The 20413-nt window shown below is 52.5% G+C and overlaps 1 protein-coding gene across 9 annotated transcripts in view; it reads left to right on the top strand.

Annotated features, from left to right (window-relative positions):
• CDK5RAP2 (CDK5 regulatory subunit associated protein 2) overlaps positions 1-20413 on the top strand; it is a 182635-nt gene that overhangs the window by 113645 nt on the left and 48577 nt on the right. For 7 of the 9 annotated variants that reach the window (XM_061426677.1, XM_061426679.1, XM_061426678.1 and 4 more), the window contains 5 exons: positions 1089-1184; positions 2999-3186; positions 9336-9768; positions 15096-15327; positions 18288-18476. In XM_061426677.1, the coding sequence (XP_061282661.1) occupies positions 1089-1184; positions 2999-3186; positions 9336-9768; positions 15096-15327; positions 18288-18476 (1138 nt within the window). The remainder of the gene's footprint in view (positions 1-1088; positions 1185-2998; positions 3187-9335; positions 9769-15095; positions 15328-18287; positions 18477-20413) is intronic. The other 2 variants (XM_061426676.1, XM_061426682.1) reach the window with 1 other exon arrangement.

The following is a 20413-nucleotide window of genomic DNA, read 5'->3' as shown; positions in this document are numbered from 1 at the left end:
CTTTGCTTTATTTTTTTCTTCCAAAACAAGGGTTTCCTTTAGAAAGAAGATCAGGAAAGTTTGAGTTGGGCTGGGAAAATTATGGGGTGAGGGACTCAGTGTAAGAATTGCTGAAATCACAGCATGGAGACAGAACCTCGGATGTGTCGTACGTACAGCACGGCAGCCGGTGGCGGAGGCTCAGCTCATGGTTTTAATGCCGTGGTGCCAAGCTCACTCCTCCATGGGTGAGGTGAGCTTTAGTCCAGTTTTTGAAATGGCATTGGTCACCTCCCCTCTCACTTTTTCTCTGGATGATCTGAGTGTCTCACGCTAGAGTTTTTGCTCTTCCAGAGAGCTGGGATCTGGCCCTGTTGACAACTGCTGTCCCTTCTGTAGAATACAGACTGCAGAAGCTTTGGGATTTACACTGCTTTAGCGCATTAGGGATTTAGGCCATCTTTCTAAATAACTCTCCTTCATTTTCAAAAGCAGAAAGTTATTGTCAGGCAGGCTTGATACTCTGCTCATTAGCCATGAGGACTTTTTCATCAGCGAAATGACTATGCGGCTGAGACCGTCCATTGCAGATGCATGACCGTCCAGGAAGAGGTTCAGCCCCTGTGCTAAACAGGGGCAGGTTTGCAGAAACTGGGCCCACCATAACTTTCATTTCCTGCTTTCTTGCTGTTTGATATTTTCAATCCCATCAATAGCTATTTTCCAAAATCTGGTTACTTTTCTATAATCTGAAAGCGAATTCAGCAACGGCAGAAATGGGAACAGCACATTGGACGGCATACTCAGCTTCCAGTCGGTCAGGAAGGCTGTGCGAGGGCAGAGGGAGATGGCTGTCCTTATTTCTCGGGGAATTTGTCCTTAAATTTTGCCTGATTCCAGGCAGCTGTGTGTGATTTGCCAGCACTAGCAACTCTGACTTTGGCTAATTTTTATTTCTTGGCTTTGGCATTTGTCTCTGCCTCTTTTTTCGGTTTTTTTTTTTGTTCGTTCTGCATCTTTTAAAAAAAGACATCACCGATTTCTTCATACATATTCATGCTGCACACATTTTTGGGTTGCGTTTTCACACCATGCCATGCTCCATGTAGCTTCTGGCTAGCAAGGAGGACGAGGACTCAACCAGAGCTGGAGAGGAGGACGAGAGTAATTTGCTGAGTGACGAGTGTCTGGAGCAGCGTCACAAGGTAGGAACACGCCCCTGTCTGTGCCCAAGCCCGTCTCCCGTCTGGAACGAGTCCGACGGGTTACTGTTCCCTCCGCCTGTGTCGAGTGCCTGCCGTGTGTCCGTGGGGAGCAAAGAGGGGAGCTCTCTCCCTTTGCAGAGGCTACAGGTGTGGTGGTAGAGCCACTCAGGAGACAGGAGAGTAGACATGTAGTTGTGAATAAAAAATGTGGCTCTTATAGAAGAGTATTAAAATAGGTCTTGGACATTGGGCCTACACAGCTCTTTAGAACTCTGACCCAACCCATTCATTTTATGCATTGGAATCAGAGGCCTGGGAGAGGAGATGGTTCGTCTGGGGCTCAGAGTAGGTCAGTGACACAGTCGGGACCTGTGCCCTTGTCTCGGGGACAACTGTGGACCCCCAGATCGTTTGCTTGCTGTGTAAGGAGCCACCGATAGAGCCACCCTTTCCTTCCCTGGGCCCGTCTGCAAGCTCCTGATCTGAGACCCGGATTAGTGCCGCCCTGGGGCTGTGAAGAGCTTCGCTCCAGGCGCATGGAGACTGAACGCTTGGAGCAAATGTTCTCCAAGTTGAAAGAACTGTAGACCAGTGTGTGGTGGGAGCTAGGAGGCTGCAGATTTGACGTTTGTGGCTTTCAAGGTGTTCAGGTTCATGGAGTCATGAAGGCGAGGTCATCTTGTGAGAGTTTTGGAGAACGAATTAGTTAAAAGTCGGGGCTCTGGAATCAGATGTGATTTTGAGTCTTGGTCACTATCTCTGTGACTTTGGTTACTCCTTGCTTAACCCCTAAGCCTGTGTTTCCCCATCAATGAAGAGAATAATACTCCCTTGTTAGAACTGTTGTGATATTTAAATAGAAGATATGTACTAATTGCTCAGTGAATGGCAGCAACCTTTCTTTTTATTATTATATTCTAGACTTTTCCTTCTGTGGAGCTTGCTTATTTAGATGGATTTAATAACTAGATCGGTGGCAAACAAGACCCTATAAGTAACAGCTCATATGTGTGGGTCTTGTCTTCTGTTTAAAAACCTCAAGCATTTTACATGTGTGGAGAGAGGGGTGTGGTGGCCAGTGTGTATGTTACCAGCTGTAATGAAGCCAAGGGGAGTTATTTATAGACAGGTGGAAGAAATTTACAGCTCTGGAAATGGGGAGGAAGAATGCTAATTGCAGCACCTCAGGACATGCCCGGCACAGGCTTTAACTAGGTGTTTCCTTGGCACCACTCCTCTGGGACCCTCAGTGACCCAAGAAGGCGGTTCCGTAAACATCTCATCTCCATGGGAATTAGGAGCTCTCCATGGTCCTGATGAGACAAATCAAAGTCACGATAATTAGGATGTGTCTGTAAGGAGGCTGGCTTTCTGATATATAATGAGGAAGATACATTGCAAGAGGTGTATAATAAATGTCTGCAGCATTGTGGGTAACAATTAACAATGTTCTGGATTCTTCTTAGAAGGGAAATGTAGAAAGTAGGCCGTGGGGTAGGGGAACACAGCTAGAGCGGGTAAGACACCGTGGCACGAACTGAAGTGGGCCCGCCATCCCGTTTTGTTCTCGTCACTGCCTTGGCAGGTGGCGTTACTGTGCCCGTTTACAGATGAGGAAACTGAGGCTGTGGAGAAGTAAGCATCTCTGCATCGTGGGCAGAGTGAGCGCGTGTGGACCGCAGGCCTGCGCCCCGCCCTTCGTTTTCTCTCGGGTGTTTGTACTCGCTCATCACCGCCTGTCTCCATCCTTTCTCTGCCCACCCCCTGACCCCTCCCCTGTGTCCATTATCTGACCAGATACTTTTGATTTGCAGACTATGGAGGACAGTTCCAAAGGGGGCTGCAAAAATGGATATTTAAGGCACGCAGATTCCAGTATCTTAGACTACGGTGGAGCGCACACGTCCGGCGGCCCTGGAGACCAGGGTCTGGAAGAAGGCGAGCTCGTGAGCCTGCTCACCCCGCTCTTCGGCGAGAAGGCTGTGTGGTTCCTGGAATCCAGGTAGACACGGGGCCCAGGCGGTGCGCTGTCTGCAGTTAGAGGGGAGGACAAGCTCATTGTGTTAAATGGCTTTCGATGGTGGTGCTCTGCAGTTTACCTGAGAGAGCTCCTGAAATGGCTTGGAAGGAACCTTGCCAGTTGTGCAATTAAGTAATTAGGCTGCGTGCTCGTGGCTGCAAGGGGACTGTATTCAGCAGAGCCACGCGCACGCCCAGCATAAAGAGCTGAGAAAGACCCTTCAGAGTCGCTCCTGGGAGCTGGGGAAGGCCTGCCCGGCTGTGCGCGTGAGGGCTCGCCCTCCCGAAACCCCTCCCAGTGTCTCCAGCAGCATCACCACTTCCGTTGTAGCTGTGACTCTGCTGTCTTACGTGGAGCTTGAACCACAATCCCCTTCTCATTATATCTGCTGGGAGTTGTTCCTCTACGAGGAAACACTCCAGAGTGTTTTCCTGAAAACAAAAAAGAAGTCTTCAGTACACATGTATTATCAAAACTAGTCCTTTAGGAGCAGATTTCTCCTCTTGCCCATTCTTTTCACTCCACTGTAGCAGCTGCTCTGGGCTTGGGAGCCAGAGGGAGCTGCACCTTCCTCTCTCACTTCCTCCATCTCTCCGACCACTTCTCGGGGTCGCCACTAGGAGCGGGAAAACGCTGTTCAAGGAGAATGGCTGGCGTGTGCCGGGTGTTGAATGAAAGCTTTGTCCTCCTCCAGCACAGATGGACAGATGGAGCTGGTGCCACGCCCGGCACTGCTGGCACGACCAGGAGCCTGGTAGTGCGCGTGTCCTTGGTGGGCTCAGCCTTGTGGGCGCTTCTTCAGTTGAAAGATGGCAGTGTTCTCTGAGCTCAGAGAGTGGCCTCCCCAGCCCCTGGCATCTGCTGAGCATTTTCTAGCTGAGTCCTCTAGGGCAGCAGGCCCCCCCTTTCTGGCCTCAAGGACCGGTTTCTTGGAAGACCGTTTTTCCCCGAATCGGGGTGGGGCGTGGTTTGGGCGTGGTTTGGGATGATTCAAGTGCACTACATTTATTGTGCACTTTATTTCCATTATTGTTATGTCAGCCCCACCTCAGATCACCGGGCGGTAGATTGTGGAGCTTGGGGACCCCATTCTGGTATATTATCACAGGGAGTTAGGTGTCCATAAGTGAGAAACGGGTTTCCTCAGCGTCAACTGCTCCTGTGTTAAGAGTTAGAAGATGCACCGAGCTCTCTCTGAGGACCACCTGGGGCACTTGGGTGACGTGAGCTGGGGAAAGAACGGCAGATGGTGGGGTGCAGGGACTCAGGGCCTGGGTGCTCCCTCCTGGCAGGTCGGAGCTCTTCAGCCCCAAATCCCTGCTGTCATGAAAGCACGTGGACTCAGAGCTTCCATCAGTAAAAACCCAAAATTTGTATTCCCAATCTCCTGATGTTTGAAAATTTAAACTTCATTTTTAAAGAAAGCGCTTTATGGACTGACTCGTTAAAAACTTACATGCGATTATGTTTTTTCTATGCTTAAACCCTCTCGTGGGTTCCTGTCGCCTTTGGAGTGAGCTTCGCGCCTCTTGGCCCGGCTTCAGCCTGTCTCTGTCTTCTCAGCGCCCACTGTTGCTCACACGGGTCTTTCTGTCCTCGGTCATCCCGGCTTGTCCCCCCCGAGGTCATCCCGGCTTGTCCTCAGGGCCTTGGCACTGCTGTTCCCTCCCCCTGCAGTGCTCTTTTCCAGGACGGGGTGCTGTTCCCTCCCCCTGCAGCGCTCTTTTCCAGGACGGGGTGCTGTTCCCTCCTCCTGCAGCGCTCTTTTCCAGGACGAGGTGGTGTCTCAGCTCCACAGAGAGGCCTCTCCCGCCCACTCTTAACGAGAATCCCTGCGTCTCACTCCGTCTGGGGACTGGTGCCCTCCGCCCCCCTTACCGGCCCTTCTTCCTGGTACTTCTCCTTGCTGTGTGTTGCCTTATTTAGACATCAGTGTCTGTATGACTGTCTGTCTCTGTGGTGAAGCGTCAGCGTCATGATTCTCCTTTTCAGCTAATCTGCTATCGGCTGCGCTGGGTCTTCGCGCGTGGGCTTTCTCCATTGCAGCGAGCCGGGGCCCTCTCCCGTTGTGCTGTGCAGGCTTCCCGCCTCTCTCACTGCAGAGCGTGGGCTCGCGGGTGTGTGGGCTGCACTGGTTGTGGCTCACAGGCTTAGTTGCCCCGTGGCATGTGGTATCTTCGTTCCTGGACCGGGGCTTGAACCCGTGTCCCCTGCATTGGCAAGTTGACTCTTAACCACCAGACCACCAGGGAAGTCCCAGCGCCAGGATTCTTTCACACCGTGCATTTCACGGCTTTACGTGACAGATGGGAGGGGCTTGATGAATATTTGAGTGAATATACTGGCAGCTAGAAGCTCAGCATCAAAGCAGAAGGTTTACGTTTAGAGGAGAAAGAGCACGGTGCCTCTCTGGAGTCAGAGAGGCCTGTGCTCTGCAGCCTCTGGCTGCCACTTTTGCTGGGAGATCTTCAATCCGCATCTGTAAGATGGGCCAGTAGCCCATCGTAGTCTCCCTGTGAGGACGGAAGGTGCTGAGTGTAACGGATCTGGCGCCGTAGGTGCTAGTGAGTGTCCGGGCCTTTGCCCGCGTGCCTTCCGCGCGGCAGAGATGCTCAGGGTGAATAAACAGCGTTTGGGCCTCTGACAAGACCCTCGAACTGAACCATTAGAAAGGTCCTGATTGTGGCGACAGCTTAATGAATCTGCTGTTCAGATTTCTAGCAGAGCAACACTTGAAATGCTTTATTTAACAGCACTCCCACTTTAGTGTATTCTAATGGCCTCTTTCACCACCTTTTACTCCCCATTTGTAAGTCTTTCTTTCCTGGAGTTTATTGTATGTTGTTTAGTTGTGAGTAATGGTCCTCCTCTGGCTAGCTCAGTAGCAATTGTCATTATTTTTAATCTAAATTAAGGGAAGGAGAGGAAAGGAAAATTTAGTTTAACGTGCTTGAAATACCAGAAATATTTTTGAAGTCTGAGTTTACTGAATTTTAAGATGGTTGGTGTCGTCTAGATGACTCCATATTAGAAGTGAAAAATGTACCACCCATTTTAATTCTGTTTTCCATACTTTTAGTTTCCGCCATATTTCCGCGTGCTGTGACTGCCCCAGAGCTGGGTGTTAGGAATCCAGATATGAGTCAGCTGTGGGTTCTGCCCTTACAGGGCCCAGTGGGAAGGTAGCACCAGGGTGCCTGTCACTTCCAGTGGCAGCGAAGGCCCAGAGGACGGGGAGGCTGGAGTGCGCTGAAGGACTTGGTAGCTCTGGTCTGTCTGGCCAGGTGTTTTGAAGTGAGGAGACACCACAGCAGCGGGAAGGGTCTGGTCCGGATGAGGCCTCTCCTGCTCTCCTGACCACACCGCGCCCCGTCCTGACCGCATCTTCCTTTTCCAGCTGGCCCCCTCCCTCATTGCTTCCCCCTCTTCCTATCCTTCTTATTTTCTTCATAATTTTCTGCCCCCGTTGCATAAGTTCCTTTCATTTTTATGAATCTCTTTTCCTCCCTTTATTTTTCAGATGATGGAGACATGCTTCTTTAAGTCTTCTTCAGGCCGCTTTGGCTTCTCTGTCTCCTTGAGCGTGGACGCTGCTTTGCAGCTTGCCGGCGGTCTTTAGTAACGGTGGAGCCTGTCTGCAGGAGCGGCTTGTCTGTGTCCGCGGCCCTGCTCTGCCCTTCTCCCCACCCTGGCTCCTCCCTGTGCGGTGGTTTTGAAGTTGCCTTGACTTGTCTCTCTGGGTCTCACTTTCGGGGCGTGACGTTTGCCTGACTCTTCTTTCCGCTGTGGGAGTTGAATGCCTTCCACGGGTGCCCCCGCTCTGGGTCTCCCGTCTCTGTCCTGTGGACGTGTCTAACTGGATTTTGAGTCCTGTGGTGCGCCTTGGACACTTTTGTCTTTCTGCTTTGCTGTCATTTACATATGTTTAGTCGCTCAGTCGTGCCCGACTCTTGGGCTCCTGTGTACTATAGCCCACCAGACTGCGCTGTCTGTGGAATTCTCCAGGCAAGAATACTGGAGTGGTTTGCCCTGATTGTTCAGATGGTAGAGAATCTGCCTATAATGCGAAAAACCCGTTTTCGATCCCTGGGTTGGGAAGATCACCTAGAGAAGGGAATGGCTACCCACTCCAGTATTCTTGCCTGGAGAATCCCATGGACAGAGGATCCTGGCGGGCTACAGTCGACGGGGTTGCAAAGAGTCGGACATGACTGAGCGGCTAACACTGACCTCACTTTCACACGTGTCTAGGGCAGAACAGAAGGGCTCTGCATGCAGTCACCCCGTACTCACAGCTGATGGAGTCTCCGTTCGTTCTCTGTGCACAGCCAGTCCCTCCCTGAGCAGGCGTGCCCCGTGTCACACAGGCCGCGTATGGGTCCCCCGCCCGTGAGAGGGCTTGTCCTCCCCGCCTAACTCCCCAGCCTCCTCTGCCTGTTCTTCACTGTGTGTCTTGACTCCGTTCATGTTGTTTTGTCTGCTTAGAAGAAGGTTCCACTTCCTTTCCCTCAGCTAACCTCTCGTCAACTCTGGAGGCCCCTTCCTGGTGCTCTTCCTGCCACCCCGAGTGTAGACGCTCTGGGCTGCTTGCTCGTAAGCCTGCTGGCCTCCCACAGAGCCCGAGTCTCACTGTGCAACCTGTGGAGTGGTGACTGGTGTGCATATCTGCCCCGAGCACGTCCTGCAGGCAGCTCTGCAGCTTCAGCGCCTAGCACAGCGTCTGGCTCACAAAACAACTCACGAGCGAGTCTTCTGGAACTGCTCCAGAGTCTTTTACACGCTGAACTGGTTTGATTCCTGGGAGAGCAACGTCTTGAGATATGGACCTGGGTACAAGGGATTGATTTAGGATGTGACTGCAGGCAGCAGGAAGGAGGGATGCAGAGAGTGAGGGAGGGAGGCAGAGGTGGGAGGGCTGCAGTATGGTCTGGTTCCTGCCATGGGGAGCCGGGCCGCTGTCCTGCCAGCTTCGCAGGGACGGTGTCAACCCGTGTCAGGGCTAATCCTCTGAAGCTCGGGGGACTGGGGTATTCACCCGAAGGCTCTTTTCCTCCCCTAGTCGAGAGTGTCCCCTGGAGCCGTGAATGAGCTCAGAGGGCCCTGGGAAAGGGCCCAGGGCCGCAGGGAGACGCCGGGGGCACTGGAGGAGGGATATTTGTCCACAGGAGCTATCCCCGCAGTTGCAGCTGAAACCCCAGGGAGGCCCGGGCTGTGCGGCAGGGGACGAGAGAGGCACCTGCTGTCCGTGCATGCTTTGGTTCAATCCTTGCAGCGTGTGTGGAGGGAGACTCGGCTTTTGTTGTGTTTCTGTGTCGTGTTCAGTCTCTACCGTTATTCAGTCCCTGTGGCTGTTCAGTTGGACTCGTGTCCAGCTCCTTGCGATTCCACGGACTGCAGCCCGCCAGGCTTTCCTGTCCTTCAGTGTCTTCTGGGGTTTGCTCAAATTCATGTCCATTGAGTCAGTGATGCCATCTAACCATCTCATCTTCTGTCGCCCCCTTCTCCTCCCGCCTTCAATCTGTCCCAGCATCAAGGTCTTTTCCAGTGAGTTGGCTCTCTGTATCAGGTGGTCAGAGACTCGCTGCACTTCCCTAGAATTGCAGTTAGAACTTGAAGCCATCTTTTCTGACTTCAGAGCCACGGCTGTTTCTGTCCACAGTGGTTCCCAGCACCCCTTCATCCAGCAGCTTTACTGAGCGCCGATCATGCACCCAGGCGGACCAGGTCACTCATGGACCCGCCAGGTTGGCCATGTTCATGCAAAGCCGTCCTTTCCCCTGGACGCAGGAACGGCGGATCTTGCAGTTGTCATGAACACTTGATCCCGTTTGGTTGTCCTACGCCCGGCCTGCATCCAGGTGGTCGTGCAGCCCCTCGCGTGCTGGGCACCTGTGTCAAAGCAGCTCTCTTCTCATCTGTGAAGCAGACGTGAGGTGCCTCCTGGTGTGGCTGTTTGGAGGTGACCGGATAGCCTCCTTGGCGCGGGTCCTGGCACGCGGCTGGAGCTCACGGTGTTTAGATTCAGCAGAATCCGGGCCAGAATCAAGGGGGAAACTTGGGAAACTGGGTGGGGGCCAAGGCCATAGAAGAAAACTGAGTCCTCCCATTTCCTTTCCCTTTTGGAAAAACAGGCCAGACCTTCTGAAAATGCTCCGTGAACTGCTTCTGGAGCAGATGCGCTTGACGGAGCAGGAGGCTACGGAAGAACACCTTGATGGTAAAACGGAGAGGATGCTGAGGCAGGTGGCCGTTCAGCTAAGAGGTGAATTCGGACATTTCATCCAAGCCAGCTCGTCTCCCATGCCACCTGATGAGCTGCAGTGGCCTTGGGGAGCCCAGCTGGCACAGGGGGCTGAGGCGTCCAAAGCTGAGCAGAAAGATGCCTCCGTGCAGACCTCGGCCGTGGAGGGCGACACGCTCAGATGCGGACACAAGGGCCCGAGAGAGGCTTGGGAGGAGCAACTGGCAGACGCCGCGTTCAGTGCTGGACGTCGGCCGGAAGAGCCGTGCAGGACGCTGGGGCGGCAGGCCCCCGCCCCCACCTTCCCCAGGAGGACCGAGAGAGTAAGCCCTCCCACCCGCTCCTTACTTAGCTACCTACTGCATACAGACAGAACACTTACACATGATCTCCGATCCTACTACCTTAGAATATTTATATAGTCTGGTGTCTCCCTCTGCCTGTACTTATCTTGACCTCCACCTAGAGGTGTGTGTCCTTGCTCACCTTCCCCAAAGTGTTGCTGACATCTCTTCCCTCCCTCCCTCTCTCCCCCCATCCCAGCCCTCTCATTTATCTGTGTGCCATGATATGTATAGGGCTTCCTTGGTGGCTCAGATGGTAAGGAATCCACCTGCAATGCAGGAGACCCAGGTTCAATCCCTGGATAGGGAGTATCCCCTAGAGAAGGAAATTGGCTATCCACTCCAGTATTCTTGTCTGGAGAATTCTATGGACAGAGAAGCCTGGCGGGCCATAGTCAGTGGGGTCCCAAAGAGTTGGACACAACTGAGTGGCTAATATACTTTCATGGTATGTTTATGTTTTCATCGTAAAAAGCAGAGTCACATTTATACATCTGCCTGTAGCTCTCTCATGTTACGTATCAGGAACTTCTTTCCTTGTAATGACTGATAAGATTCCATTGTGGGACATATGCCAAAATTTACATGATTTTCCCCCGTTGATGGACTTACTTTGCAGGTTGCAGTAAAACTGATAACCTGACTTGACCTGCAGTAAAATAATAAAATTTTAACCTGCAGTAAAACTGTAATAACCTGACTTGAGCGACAGGGATGAGAACCTAGGTTTTCCTTTGTACAGACTTTGTGTCTCAGAGGCAGCGTTCTGTGGGCACCGTCTCTGTGCTCTTATGCTTACAGCACCCGTTGGAGCTGAGGAAGCCAGGTCGCAAGTGCCCATGGTCAAGGTCAGCCGTTAGGGGGCTGAGCTGGGCCCCTCACTGCCTGGCTGCACAGCTGATCACTTCCCCTGGGTCACCCTCCTCGCCAGCCCACGCTGGCCTGAGTGGGAGGGTCGGGTTTTGGTGGCCGAATGTTTGCAGTTTGCTTCACTCGAGATGCTTTCTCTAAGCATCTTCTCTCACACCGTCAAATATGCCCAATTATTAAAAGCCAGACTGTCCTGGCAGTGTTTGAAATCCTTCTAAGGAGGACGGGTTGGGGCTGAGGACCCCACAGCAGGGAGACGGGGGTGGCCTGGGAGAGGAGGAGTGAGGTCGTGCTTGTGCCGGGGCTCCAGCGACGGCGGCTGGTCCCCTGGTTTCTGAGGGGTGTTTTGTATCTGAAGAATAACTGTATACTCTGCTTCATAGCATCAGAATGGAGAATTAAGTTTATTTTCTGACCACTAAATTACTGCTTTTGTGCCTACCAAAGAGAGTTAGATATATCATTAGCAAAATTGCTTTTGATTGTTTTAAATTATGCACCAAAACTGTAATTTCTGGAGAAGGGTTTTCTAAAGATATCAGTAGAGACCAAAAAAAGAGACGTTGCCATTATATTAACAGTACTCGAGATGCAAATGTGTGCAGTTTGGCTGGAATAGAAATGCTCTCATCTGCCCCAACTACTTTAGTGTGTACCTGCATGTTAGGAAAACGAGGTTTCGTGTGTGTGTGCCTGAGTTTTTCCCCACTATTTGCGTGGGAGATAGCATCTTACATTCAGGAAAATTGGATAATCAAATGAACTTAATTTCCCCAAATATATTGAAAAAATTTTCCATTTGGAATTATCTTCTCGTTGGTGTCTTCAGAAGGAAGTCTGCTGTGTTTGTGTTTTTGCATCTGCTATATATGCCTGCAGCGCGAGATTTCTATCCCTGTAGCATCACGTTTAATCTTCTCACCAAGCACATGAGTGAGGTAGGCATCACCTCCATTTTGCATAGGAAGAAATGCAAGCTCTGGAAGGCTCAGAAAATTGTCCTGAGTGACTCAGCTGTTGAGAGGAGCAGCAGGCATGCCCCATAGAGTCTGGCTTTAGAGGCAGACAGGGATGTGATAACCCCACCTTTCTCAGGAACGGGGGAGCCTCATATCAGCAGTGTGGCCTCCCATCTGTGCAAAGTAGAAGAAAATTTAATGGTTTTCTTTGTGGCTTGTGGTTAGTCAAGGAGTCAGTAATCCTCAAACTGAAGCTGGAGCTCTGGCACCCTGTTAAGAAGAACATCTTTGCAGCCCAGGGGCGAAACAGAGAAACGAGACCTACTTCTGGTTCAGTGACAGAGGCGAGATGCTGTACAGATACACCAGCGATTCCTTTGGGCCTGGCTGTTCACCTGCTTTGAGTCCTTGCGGCAGTCACCTGACTCTCAGGGGCTCCAAGGGGATCCTGTGACCTGGCGCCCGGGGCTGGCGTGCTGGGTCAGAGAGGCAGTATGTGGTCAGTGCCTCGTGCCGTGTCCGTGGCAGGAGCTCAGGGTTTGTGTGTCCCCGTCCCCGTTCCCTCCCCAAGTGAGAGATCCAGGATGACACCGTTAATAAGGTGGTAGGTGGGACTCTGTTCGGCGTCCATAAGGTAGCATTTCGGGTGGCGTTATTTTGGAGGCGGCGTTAGGGTGACTGCCGGCTGCCTCCTAGCCTGGAATTGACTTTGGCGTTCGTGCCCGTTCGTGCCCTTGGAGCGTCTTCTCTGCTGCCACACGACACACAGATTCAGATCCAGGAATATCATTTCCCAGTCCTCTTTGATGAGGCGCCCACCCCTCCCACGTGTCCCCGTCACCACCGCAGACTGTTCTTGTCCTTGAACCTCTTGTCTCCTCTGGCCTGGAATGTCGGGGTAGAAAGGGTCTCACTTTCTTTAACCGGGCAGTAATGTCTGAAGAGCTTGTTTGAGGTTCAGCTCTGCAGCCTTCTTCTTGTTCGATACTGGTCTGGTTGGTTGATGTCTCAGTTCTCTGTTCAGAAAATAGGCATAATAACTTCTCTTACCCTGTGAGCTCCAGAAATGCAGACTTGAGCTGAGGATTACGGGAGAAAACGCTGGAGAGCATTGGACGTCCTAGAGCGTGCAGGAAGAGCTCCGTCTTCTTTCCTTCCTGAGAGGCTTGGCTGGTTTCCTCCTTCCCGAGTTTCCCAACCTTCAGCAGTCACAGTCAGGTTTAGACCATGTCTTTCTCCCAGGCGGAAGCCCTGAACCCCTTAGCAGTCACTTCCTGTTTTCTCTACCTGTGCACTCCTAGCTGTAGGCAACCACCAAGCTTTATTCTGTCTCTATAAATTTGTCTGTTCTGGATGTTTTGTGTAAATGGAATCACGTGGTCTGCGATCTTTGGTGACGGGCTTCTTCCACTTAGCATAACTTTTTCAAGAGTCGTTCATGTTGTAGGAGGTGTCAGTGGTTCATTTCTCTTTATGATAGTCCTGTGTGGATATACCACGGCTTATTCATTCCATCATTAGCTGATGGACATTTAGACATTATGGTTGATGTTGCTGTGGACATTCATGTACGAGTTTTTGGGTATACATGTGTTTTTTATTTTTCTGGAGTATCTATCTAGGAGTGGAATTGCTAGGTCACGTAGTAACTCTGTTTAATGGTTTGAGGAACTGCCAGACTCTCTCTAAAGAGGCTGTAGCTAGTTTACAGAAGTTTTCACCAGGATGTGGGGGCTCTAATTCCGCCACATTCTCACTAACGATCATTGCTATCTTTCTGATTTTAACCATCCTAAGGGGTAGGGGGGGGGTGGTATTTTGCTGTGATTTGATTTGCAGTTTCCTGATGACAGATGAGTTGAGCGTCTTTTCACCTGCTTACTGGCCTTTGTGTTTCTCCTTTTGAGCAATGTCTTTCAGGTGGTTTGCCCATCTTTTAATTAACTCACTTGTGTTTTTATTGAGTTGTCGTAGTTCTTTCTGAATTCTAGATTCACATCTTTCTTCTCAGCTTTGAGTGTGTTTAAACTTCCTCCACTTGAAAGGCACCCCCTCTTGGCCTCTTAGGATAGCGTTTGCAGGCTCATGCCACACCTAGTTGTTGAGCACCTGCCGTATTTGAGTTCTTACGCTGGAAGCTGCGGAGAGAGTACAGCTTCCGGTGCAGAAGACAGACGGAAATGCGTAGGCACTTACCATAATGGTCCTAATATTTTCCGAGGAGAATTCCAAGGGAGCAGTGAGTACATAGAGGAACCAAGCCCCATTCTCTTGAGGAAGGCGTGTTTGAGCTGAATCCTAATGAATGTATTGGGATTAGTGGGAGAGGTGGGGGTGGGCAAGAAAGAGTGTTCTAGGCAGAGCAGACGGCCTGTGCCAAGGCCCCGAGTGGAGGGACCCGAGCACTCTGAGGAAGTGGTAGGAGGTCCCTGTGGCCGGGGAGTGGGGGGCGTGGGGGAGCCGTGGTGGGTCACTCTGTCTGCGGTCATGCACAGCATGTGGGCTGTGCTGTAAAGACATTGACCTTTGTCATACGGGAACTGGGGAATGATTAAGTTAGATTTAAGCAGGAGGAGGGGTTGCCTGCTTCGGTACAGTATGGCCAGTGGGTTAGAAGGGCAGGAATGAGAGTGGGGAGGCTGCTGGGGAGGCTGTCACGGTGGCCTGGGTGAGTGCTTACAGCGTCTTGGAGGTGGGTGGGGGCCACAGAGGATGAGAAGAGGCAAAAGAATTCAGAGACAGCCTGGGAGCTGGAATCAGTGGAACCTGGCGCGTGATGAAGGTGGGTGATGCCCGTAAAGGGAATTTTAAAAGTGACGCCCGGGTTCGGGGCTGTGCAGCAAGTGGAGGCTGCCGAGACTCCGCGGGCAGAGGCTGTTGGAGCGGGTCGGGGGTGGGGCCCAGGGTGATGGATCAGAGACCTGAGCTTTCGGTTGACTTGGGAGGGCATGTATAGGGTGGGCAGGTCAGGAGCCGTGGGCCTGAGAAATAGCCATGGGGCTAGGGCCATGTAGCCCCGAAAACCTTAGTAGGGTGGTTCTTGTGGCCTGGAGCGGGAGGCAGGTTGTCTTGGGTTGAAGATAGGATGGGAAATGAGGACACAGATAAGGAGCAGGATGGGAAATGAGGACACAGATAAGGAGCTTTCCCAGATGCTCCTTCTGGGGAATGTCGCCCAGAAGACCGCGCTGGGAAAAGGTTGCCGTGCGGAAAGCGTCTGGAACATGCGGAGGCGGCAGGCTGGGCCAGAGGGCGTCGGGGGGTGGGGATCTTGGCCTTTGTCAGTCAGAGGGGCGCCCTCTGGAGGCTGGGGGCTTCAGAAGGGGGCCTGCTGAGGCACAAGCTCTGTGGGCCGGGCGTAAGCACAGAGGCTGTGGCCCGGCGGCGGCCGCTTTGAGTCCTGTTGTCTGAGGTCGGCTCGAGCGGGTCGACTGCGGCCTGGGGAGGGTGGTCATTATTCTCCCGGTGTGTTCACAGGATGCCAAGAAGTCGCGCCTGCCCGTCCTGATAAAAGCGTCGCAATCGCTGGGAAGCGTGTGCCGGCTCCCTGCCTCCCGGGAGGCTGTGGCCCACCTGCAGGCCCAGGTCCTGAAGCTGCAGGGGGAGCTGAAGGAGTCGAAAATCCGCAACAAGCAGCTTCACCAGAAGTTAATTCTGGCGGAAGCAGTGACAGAGGGGCGGCCGGCACCAGAGGAAGCGCTCCCGAAAGGTAAGCGCCAAGGAAAGCGTGTCCTCCACGGGAAGACGGACGGCCCGACCGCGCGGCCCGAAATGTCAGCCGTGGTGTTTGGAATTGCAGGAGGTTGGAGGATAAATTTCCTGAATTGCTGTGACTAATCTTGACTTGACAAATACACAATCAAGGGGGCACAGTCAGCAAAGCGCATCCTTTGTTTTCATTCTGTTCTGGAGGGGCAGAGGGGGACGGGTCGTGCGCCCTTCACTTGCGATTGTCTCCAGGCGCGGCGTGACCTGAATCTGGGTTGTTTCCCCCCCACCCACCCCTGGCACCATCTGTGGAGGCCTCAGTCGTCTTGGCAGCATTCTCTGAGAGGCTGGGCCGTAATTGTTTGGGTTCTAAAGGGCTGATTGCAAACCCTGCTGACCTTATGGCTTCTAGAATTGACCTGCCTCCCTACTCCCTTAGAACCTGCTGTCTCTGCTCTCCTGGGAGCTCCCCAGATAGCCCTTGGGGTCCAGAGTCTCTGGCTGAGACTCCTAGACTCAGAGGGAGACCTCAGTGTGGTCCCCAGCCCAAGACATGGACATGGTGGTGCTTGGACATGTTGCCTCTGAGAGTAAGGAAAGCTGAGGGCCCTCACAGAGCAGGCAGGGGAGCATGCGTGCAGCAGCATCCGTCATCTTCAGAGTGTTCCTGAGTCCACAGGAGCACTTCTGTTGGCTCCTGGTGTTGACCTTCAGCTGTGAGCAGATGACGCCAGCACACAGTGGCAAGAGGATGCATCAGATCCTCCTGTGTGCTGGGCACCGGCGAGAGAGTGAGCATAAGAGACCAAGTCTGCGTCCAGCTTCCGTGTCGCAGGGGGAGGAAGAAAATACACTGTGAGCAGCACTTGCTCCTTGGAAGGAAAGCTGTGACCAACCTAGACAGCGTGTTCAGAAGCAGAGACAGTACTTTGCCAACAAAGGTCCACCTAGTCGAGGCTTTGGTTTTTCCAGTGGTCACGAATGGACGTGAGAGTTGGACCATAAAGGCTGAGCGCTGAAGAATTGATGCTTTCGAACTGTGGTGTTGGAGAAGACTCTTGAGAGTCCGTTGGACTGTGAGGAGATCCAACCAGTCCATCCTAAAGGAAATCAACCCTGAATATTCATTAGAAAGACTGATGTTGAAGCTGAAACTCCAATCCTGTGGCCACTTGATGCGAAGAGCTGACTCATTGGAAAAGCCCCTGATGCTGGGAAAGATTGAAAGCAGGAGGAGAAGGGGACGACAGAGGATGAGATGGTTGGATGGCATCACTGACCGATGGACATGAGTTTGAATGAACTCTGGGAGATGGTGAAGGACAGGGAGGCCAGAAGTGCTGAAGTCCATGGGGTCACAGAGAGTTGGACATGACTGACTGACTGAACAGCAGCAACCTTTGCGGGAAGGCGGGGTCGGTGGTGGGGTGATCTCATAGCGTGAGCCACAAAACTGGAGTTCTTAAAGAAGAGAGACGGTCTGGAAGCTTCAGAAATGAGCAAAGGCAGTCAGCATTTCTAGGCCCATGGTACAAGGGAGGAAGGGAAGATGCACCCGGGGAGGCTGCCGGAGAAGCAGTGTTTGCCGAGGAATGGCTACAGGCCGACGTGGACAGCTGCATCCGAGCAGTTCGGGGCTGGGAGGGGGCTGGGGGCCTCTGCCTGCCTGTGGCAGTAAATATAGTCAGATGTGTGCCTGTTACCTCCTGAGCTGCGCTGCCCACTTTACACACGTGGTCTCCCTGAAGCCTCCTCCCAGTCCTGTGGGCAGGTACACTAGTTACTCCCACTTGATCACTGAGGCAGCAGTTTCAGAGATAAAGGGACTTGGCTACGGTCACACTGTGGGTGGACATCCCAGCTTGAACCAGCTGCCTGGTTTCAGAGCCTTTACTTTACCCCTCGTGTTTCCCAGAGCCTAGTGTGCGATTCTGCGTGTGCAGATTTTATGATGATCTGTAGCCAAGAGGATCTTTGATTTGATTTTAGTTTCTTTTGGGTTTGAGGCTTCCCAGGTGGCTCAGTGGTAAAGAATCCACCTCCCAATGCAGGAGACTGGATTTGACCCCTGGGTTGGGAAGATCCCCTGGAGAAGGCAATGGCAACCCACTCTAGTATTCTTGCCTGGAGAGTCCCATGGACAGAGGAGCCTGGCGGGCTACAGTCCATGGGGTCGCAAAAGATGTGACTTAGTGACAAAACAGCAGTGTCTTGGCTTTAGCACAGTTGAGGTTTTAAGATCAGCCTCCGTTGAAGTAGGCCTTCGGTAGGATGGCTCTTCCTTTCCTCCTTCCTTTCCCAGAGTCCTTCATCCATCCATCTGTCCATCCATCCACCCACCCATCCACCCAGGCGTCTATTCACAGTCAGTCAACATTCTCCGGGCGCCTGCGATGCTCCTGGCTGCCTGCACACAGTGGAGGAGAGAAGGGAAGGAGACGCAGTCCCTGCCTTCTGAGGGGAACCTGTCCCGTGGAGCAGGGACAGATAATTAAGTACATCAGGGCAGCAGGAGTGGGGCTGCCCTGGGGAGGAAGGAGACGCGCTGAGTCGCACTGGGGCCCTGGCACCTTGCCCGGGGCTTGCCATCGCACTGAACAATGTTGTGATTCCTTGCTGAGACCCAGGGGTGCCTTGGCCAGGTGCTACTTCGGCAGCTGCCTGGCGGGCCCAGGGGGCCTCTCTTCTTGGGAAGGGTGGGCATAAGTCTGTAGAATTCATTTTCTCACTCATGGTTTTTCGAGAGCCCGGGCTTAAACCATTTCAGACAAGCTGCAGTATATTTATGCTTTTTATGTCCTGTTACGGCAGCTCGATAGATTAATTTCATCTCATAAATTGCATTTTGCCTCCCAGTGTTTTTATTCTCCCTGTTGTATCTTTGTGTTCTTCTTAGTTGCTTGGCTAAGTTTCAAGTCGAGGGTTTTACTTACTTTGCTCTCTCTCTGCGGATGCCTGTAGCCCAGAACCTCGTGAGAACAGCCTACCAGGACGGGCCGGGAAAGCAGGGAGGCCTGGAAGCCACGCCCCGCGTCTGGAGAGACAGGGAAGGGGACGAGGAGCAGCAGGCCGCCCACGAGCCTGGCCAGCATTCACCCCCTGTGCCTGCTGACCAGCTGCTGTGTGCCGGGCACCATTTGGGGGTTTCATGTAAGAACCAGGACTGCGCCCCGCAGCAGGCATCTTAGGATGTCTTTGCTGTCCCCGTTAACACAGGGGGAGGGAGGTTGGGGTTTTGAAAGAGAACTGGTCCAGGGCCACCCAGCTAGTAGGTAGGTGGACGAGTCACGGCCCGCTGGGACGAGTCACGACCTGCTGGGTGTCTGTCAGAGCGGACAGTCTGTTTGTCTGACACTTTTCTACCAGGCAGTGGGCTGGGTTCTGGCGGTTTGGCCTCAGAGGACACAGCCCTGCCCGGGCTCTGGGGAGACCCTGGGCTGCGGGCCCTGTTCCCAGTGGCATACGCTTCCCGAGGCCTCCAGTCGGGGTGCCGACGACAAGCTCACAGGCTGCCAGGGGCCCTGGGCTTCGAGGAGAAAGCCACTCTCCCGGGTAATCGAGTCCCCTGGCTGCACTGTAGGGATGTCCAGAACTTCAGTGTTTCCTGTAATGTAAGTCAGTGGCCCTGGGTACCTGTCCTGTGCAGCAAAGAGATTGCGTTACACACAGAAGCATCCTTTTCTACATTCTTTTCCATCGTGGTTTATCACAGAACTGGACACGGTTCCCTGTGCTGCACGCAGGACCTTGTGTTTATCCGTTCTGAATGTAACAGTTTGCATCCGCCAGCCCCGATCTCCCCGTCCAGCCCTCTCCCTGCCCCTCCTCCCTGTCTTCTATGCCTGAGTCTGTTCCTGTTTCACAGATAGGTTCGTTTGTATGTATTTTAGGTTCCACTTACGGGTGATGTCACAGGGTGTGTGTCTGTCTCTTTCTGACTCACTTCAATTAGTGTGAGAATCTCTAGCTGTGTCCATGTTGCCGCAAGTGGCGGCTTTTCGTTCTTTTTACGGCTGAGTGGTGTTCCATTGTATATACGCACCACATCTTCTTTATCTATCTGCCGATAGACATTTAGGTTTTTTCCATGCTTTGGCTATTGAATAGTGCTATGCAGTGATTTTTAAATGAAAAAAAAATTCTGCCTGGAACCTTACGAAGGGCTACAGAGCAGAGACTGCAGAGCCACGTGGCCGTGCTGACGCTGAGCTGTGAGACTCGCTATGTACTGGCCCAGGTGCCCAGAAGTCGGCCCTTGTCTCTGTGAAGTCACAAATTGCTGTAGATGAGGGACATTTCTGAAGTCAAAATTTGGAGTGTCAAGTGTCTAAAGGAGCTGTAAGGAGCAGAGTTTAAACTGCTGTGCAAGTGGGAATGTGAGGAGGACGCCTCCTAGCTGTACTGAGCGTGTGTACGTGTGCATTTGAACAGCAGAGGCGCCACAGCCTGTATCACAAAGGACATTTGTATGGGCCTTCCGTTTGTCTTTGCCTCGCGATTACTTACCGAAAGTCATCAGAACTGATCTTTATTCCCATGAGTGAACATCACTTCCTGCCATGAAATTCCATTATTAGGAGGTTGTTAGAGCAAAGCTATTTCCTTGCCTTGGAGTGTGACTCATAGGAAAAAAGCCTTGTTGAGCTTTCTCCTTCTGTATCTCTCATTCATGTTCAGCCAGCAGGACTCCCTGAGCCCCTTCTCTGCCCCAGGCCCCGGGCCAGACCCTGGAGAAGCAGAGGTGAATGACATGGTCTCCACCCTGAAGGCCCTCGGAGCTAGTGATTGTAACACATTTTGTTCAGTAAAAATGCTCTGTTAGGAATGCTTTCCTGAGGTCACGTAGCAGTGGCTTTCTAAAATTCATAAGTTTATTTTATGTTATTTGCATCGTGAGCAAGGACAAGAATGGGCTTAAAGCCACGAGGAGCAGCTGCAGAACCCAGAAATTGGAATAGACAGCCTGACAAGGATGTGTGTACGCCTTTCCTTCTGTGTGGTCTCCTCGGTCATCTCAACCAACGTACCCCACTGCCTTGCCCACCTTTCCCCAAGTCCACAAGCCTTTGCTCACGTGTCTCCTGGAA

The sequence above is a fragment of the Bos javanicus genome, chromosome 8 (genome assembly GCF_032452875.1).
Source record: "Bos javanicus breed banteng chromosome 8, ARS-OSU_banteng_1.0, whole genome shotgun sequence".
In the NCBI taxonomy this organism is placed as follows: domain Eukaryota; kingdom Metazoa; phylum Chordata; class Mammalia; order Artiodactyla; family Bovidae; genus Bos; species Bos javanicus.
This window is presented reverse-complemented; position numbering and strand designations above follow the sequence as displayed.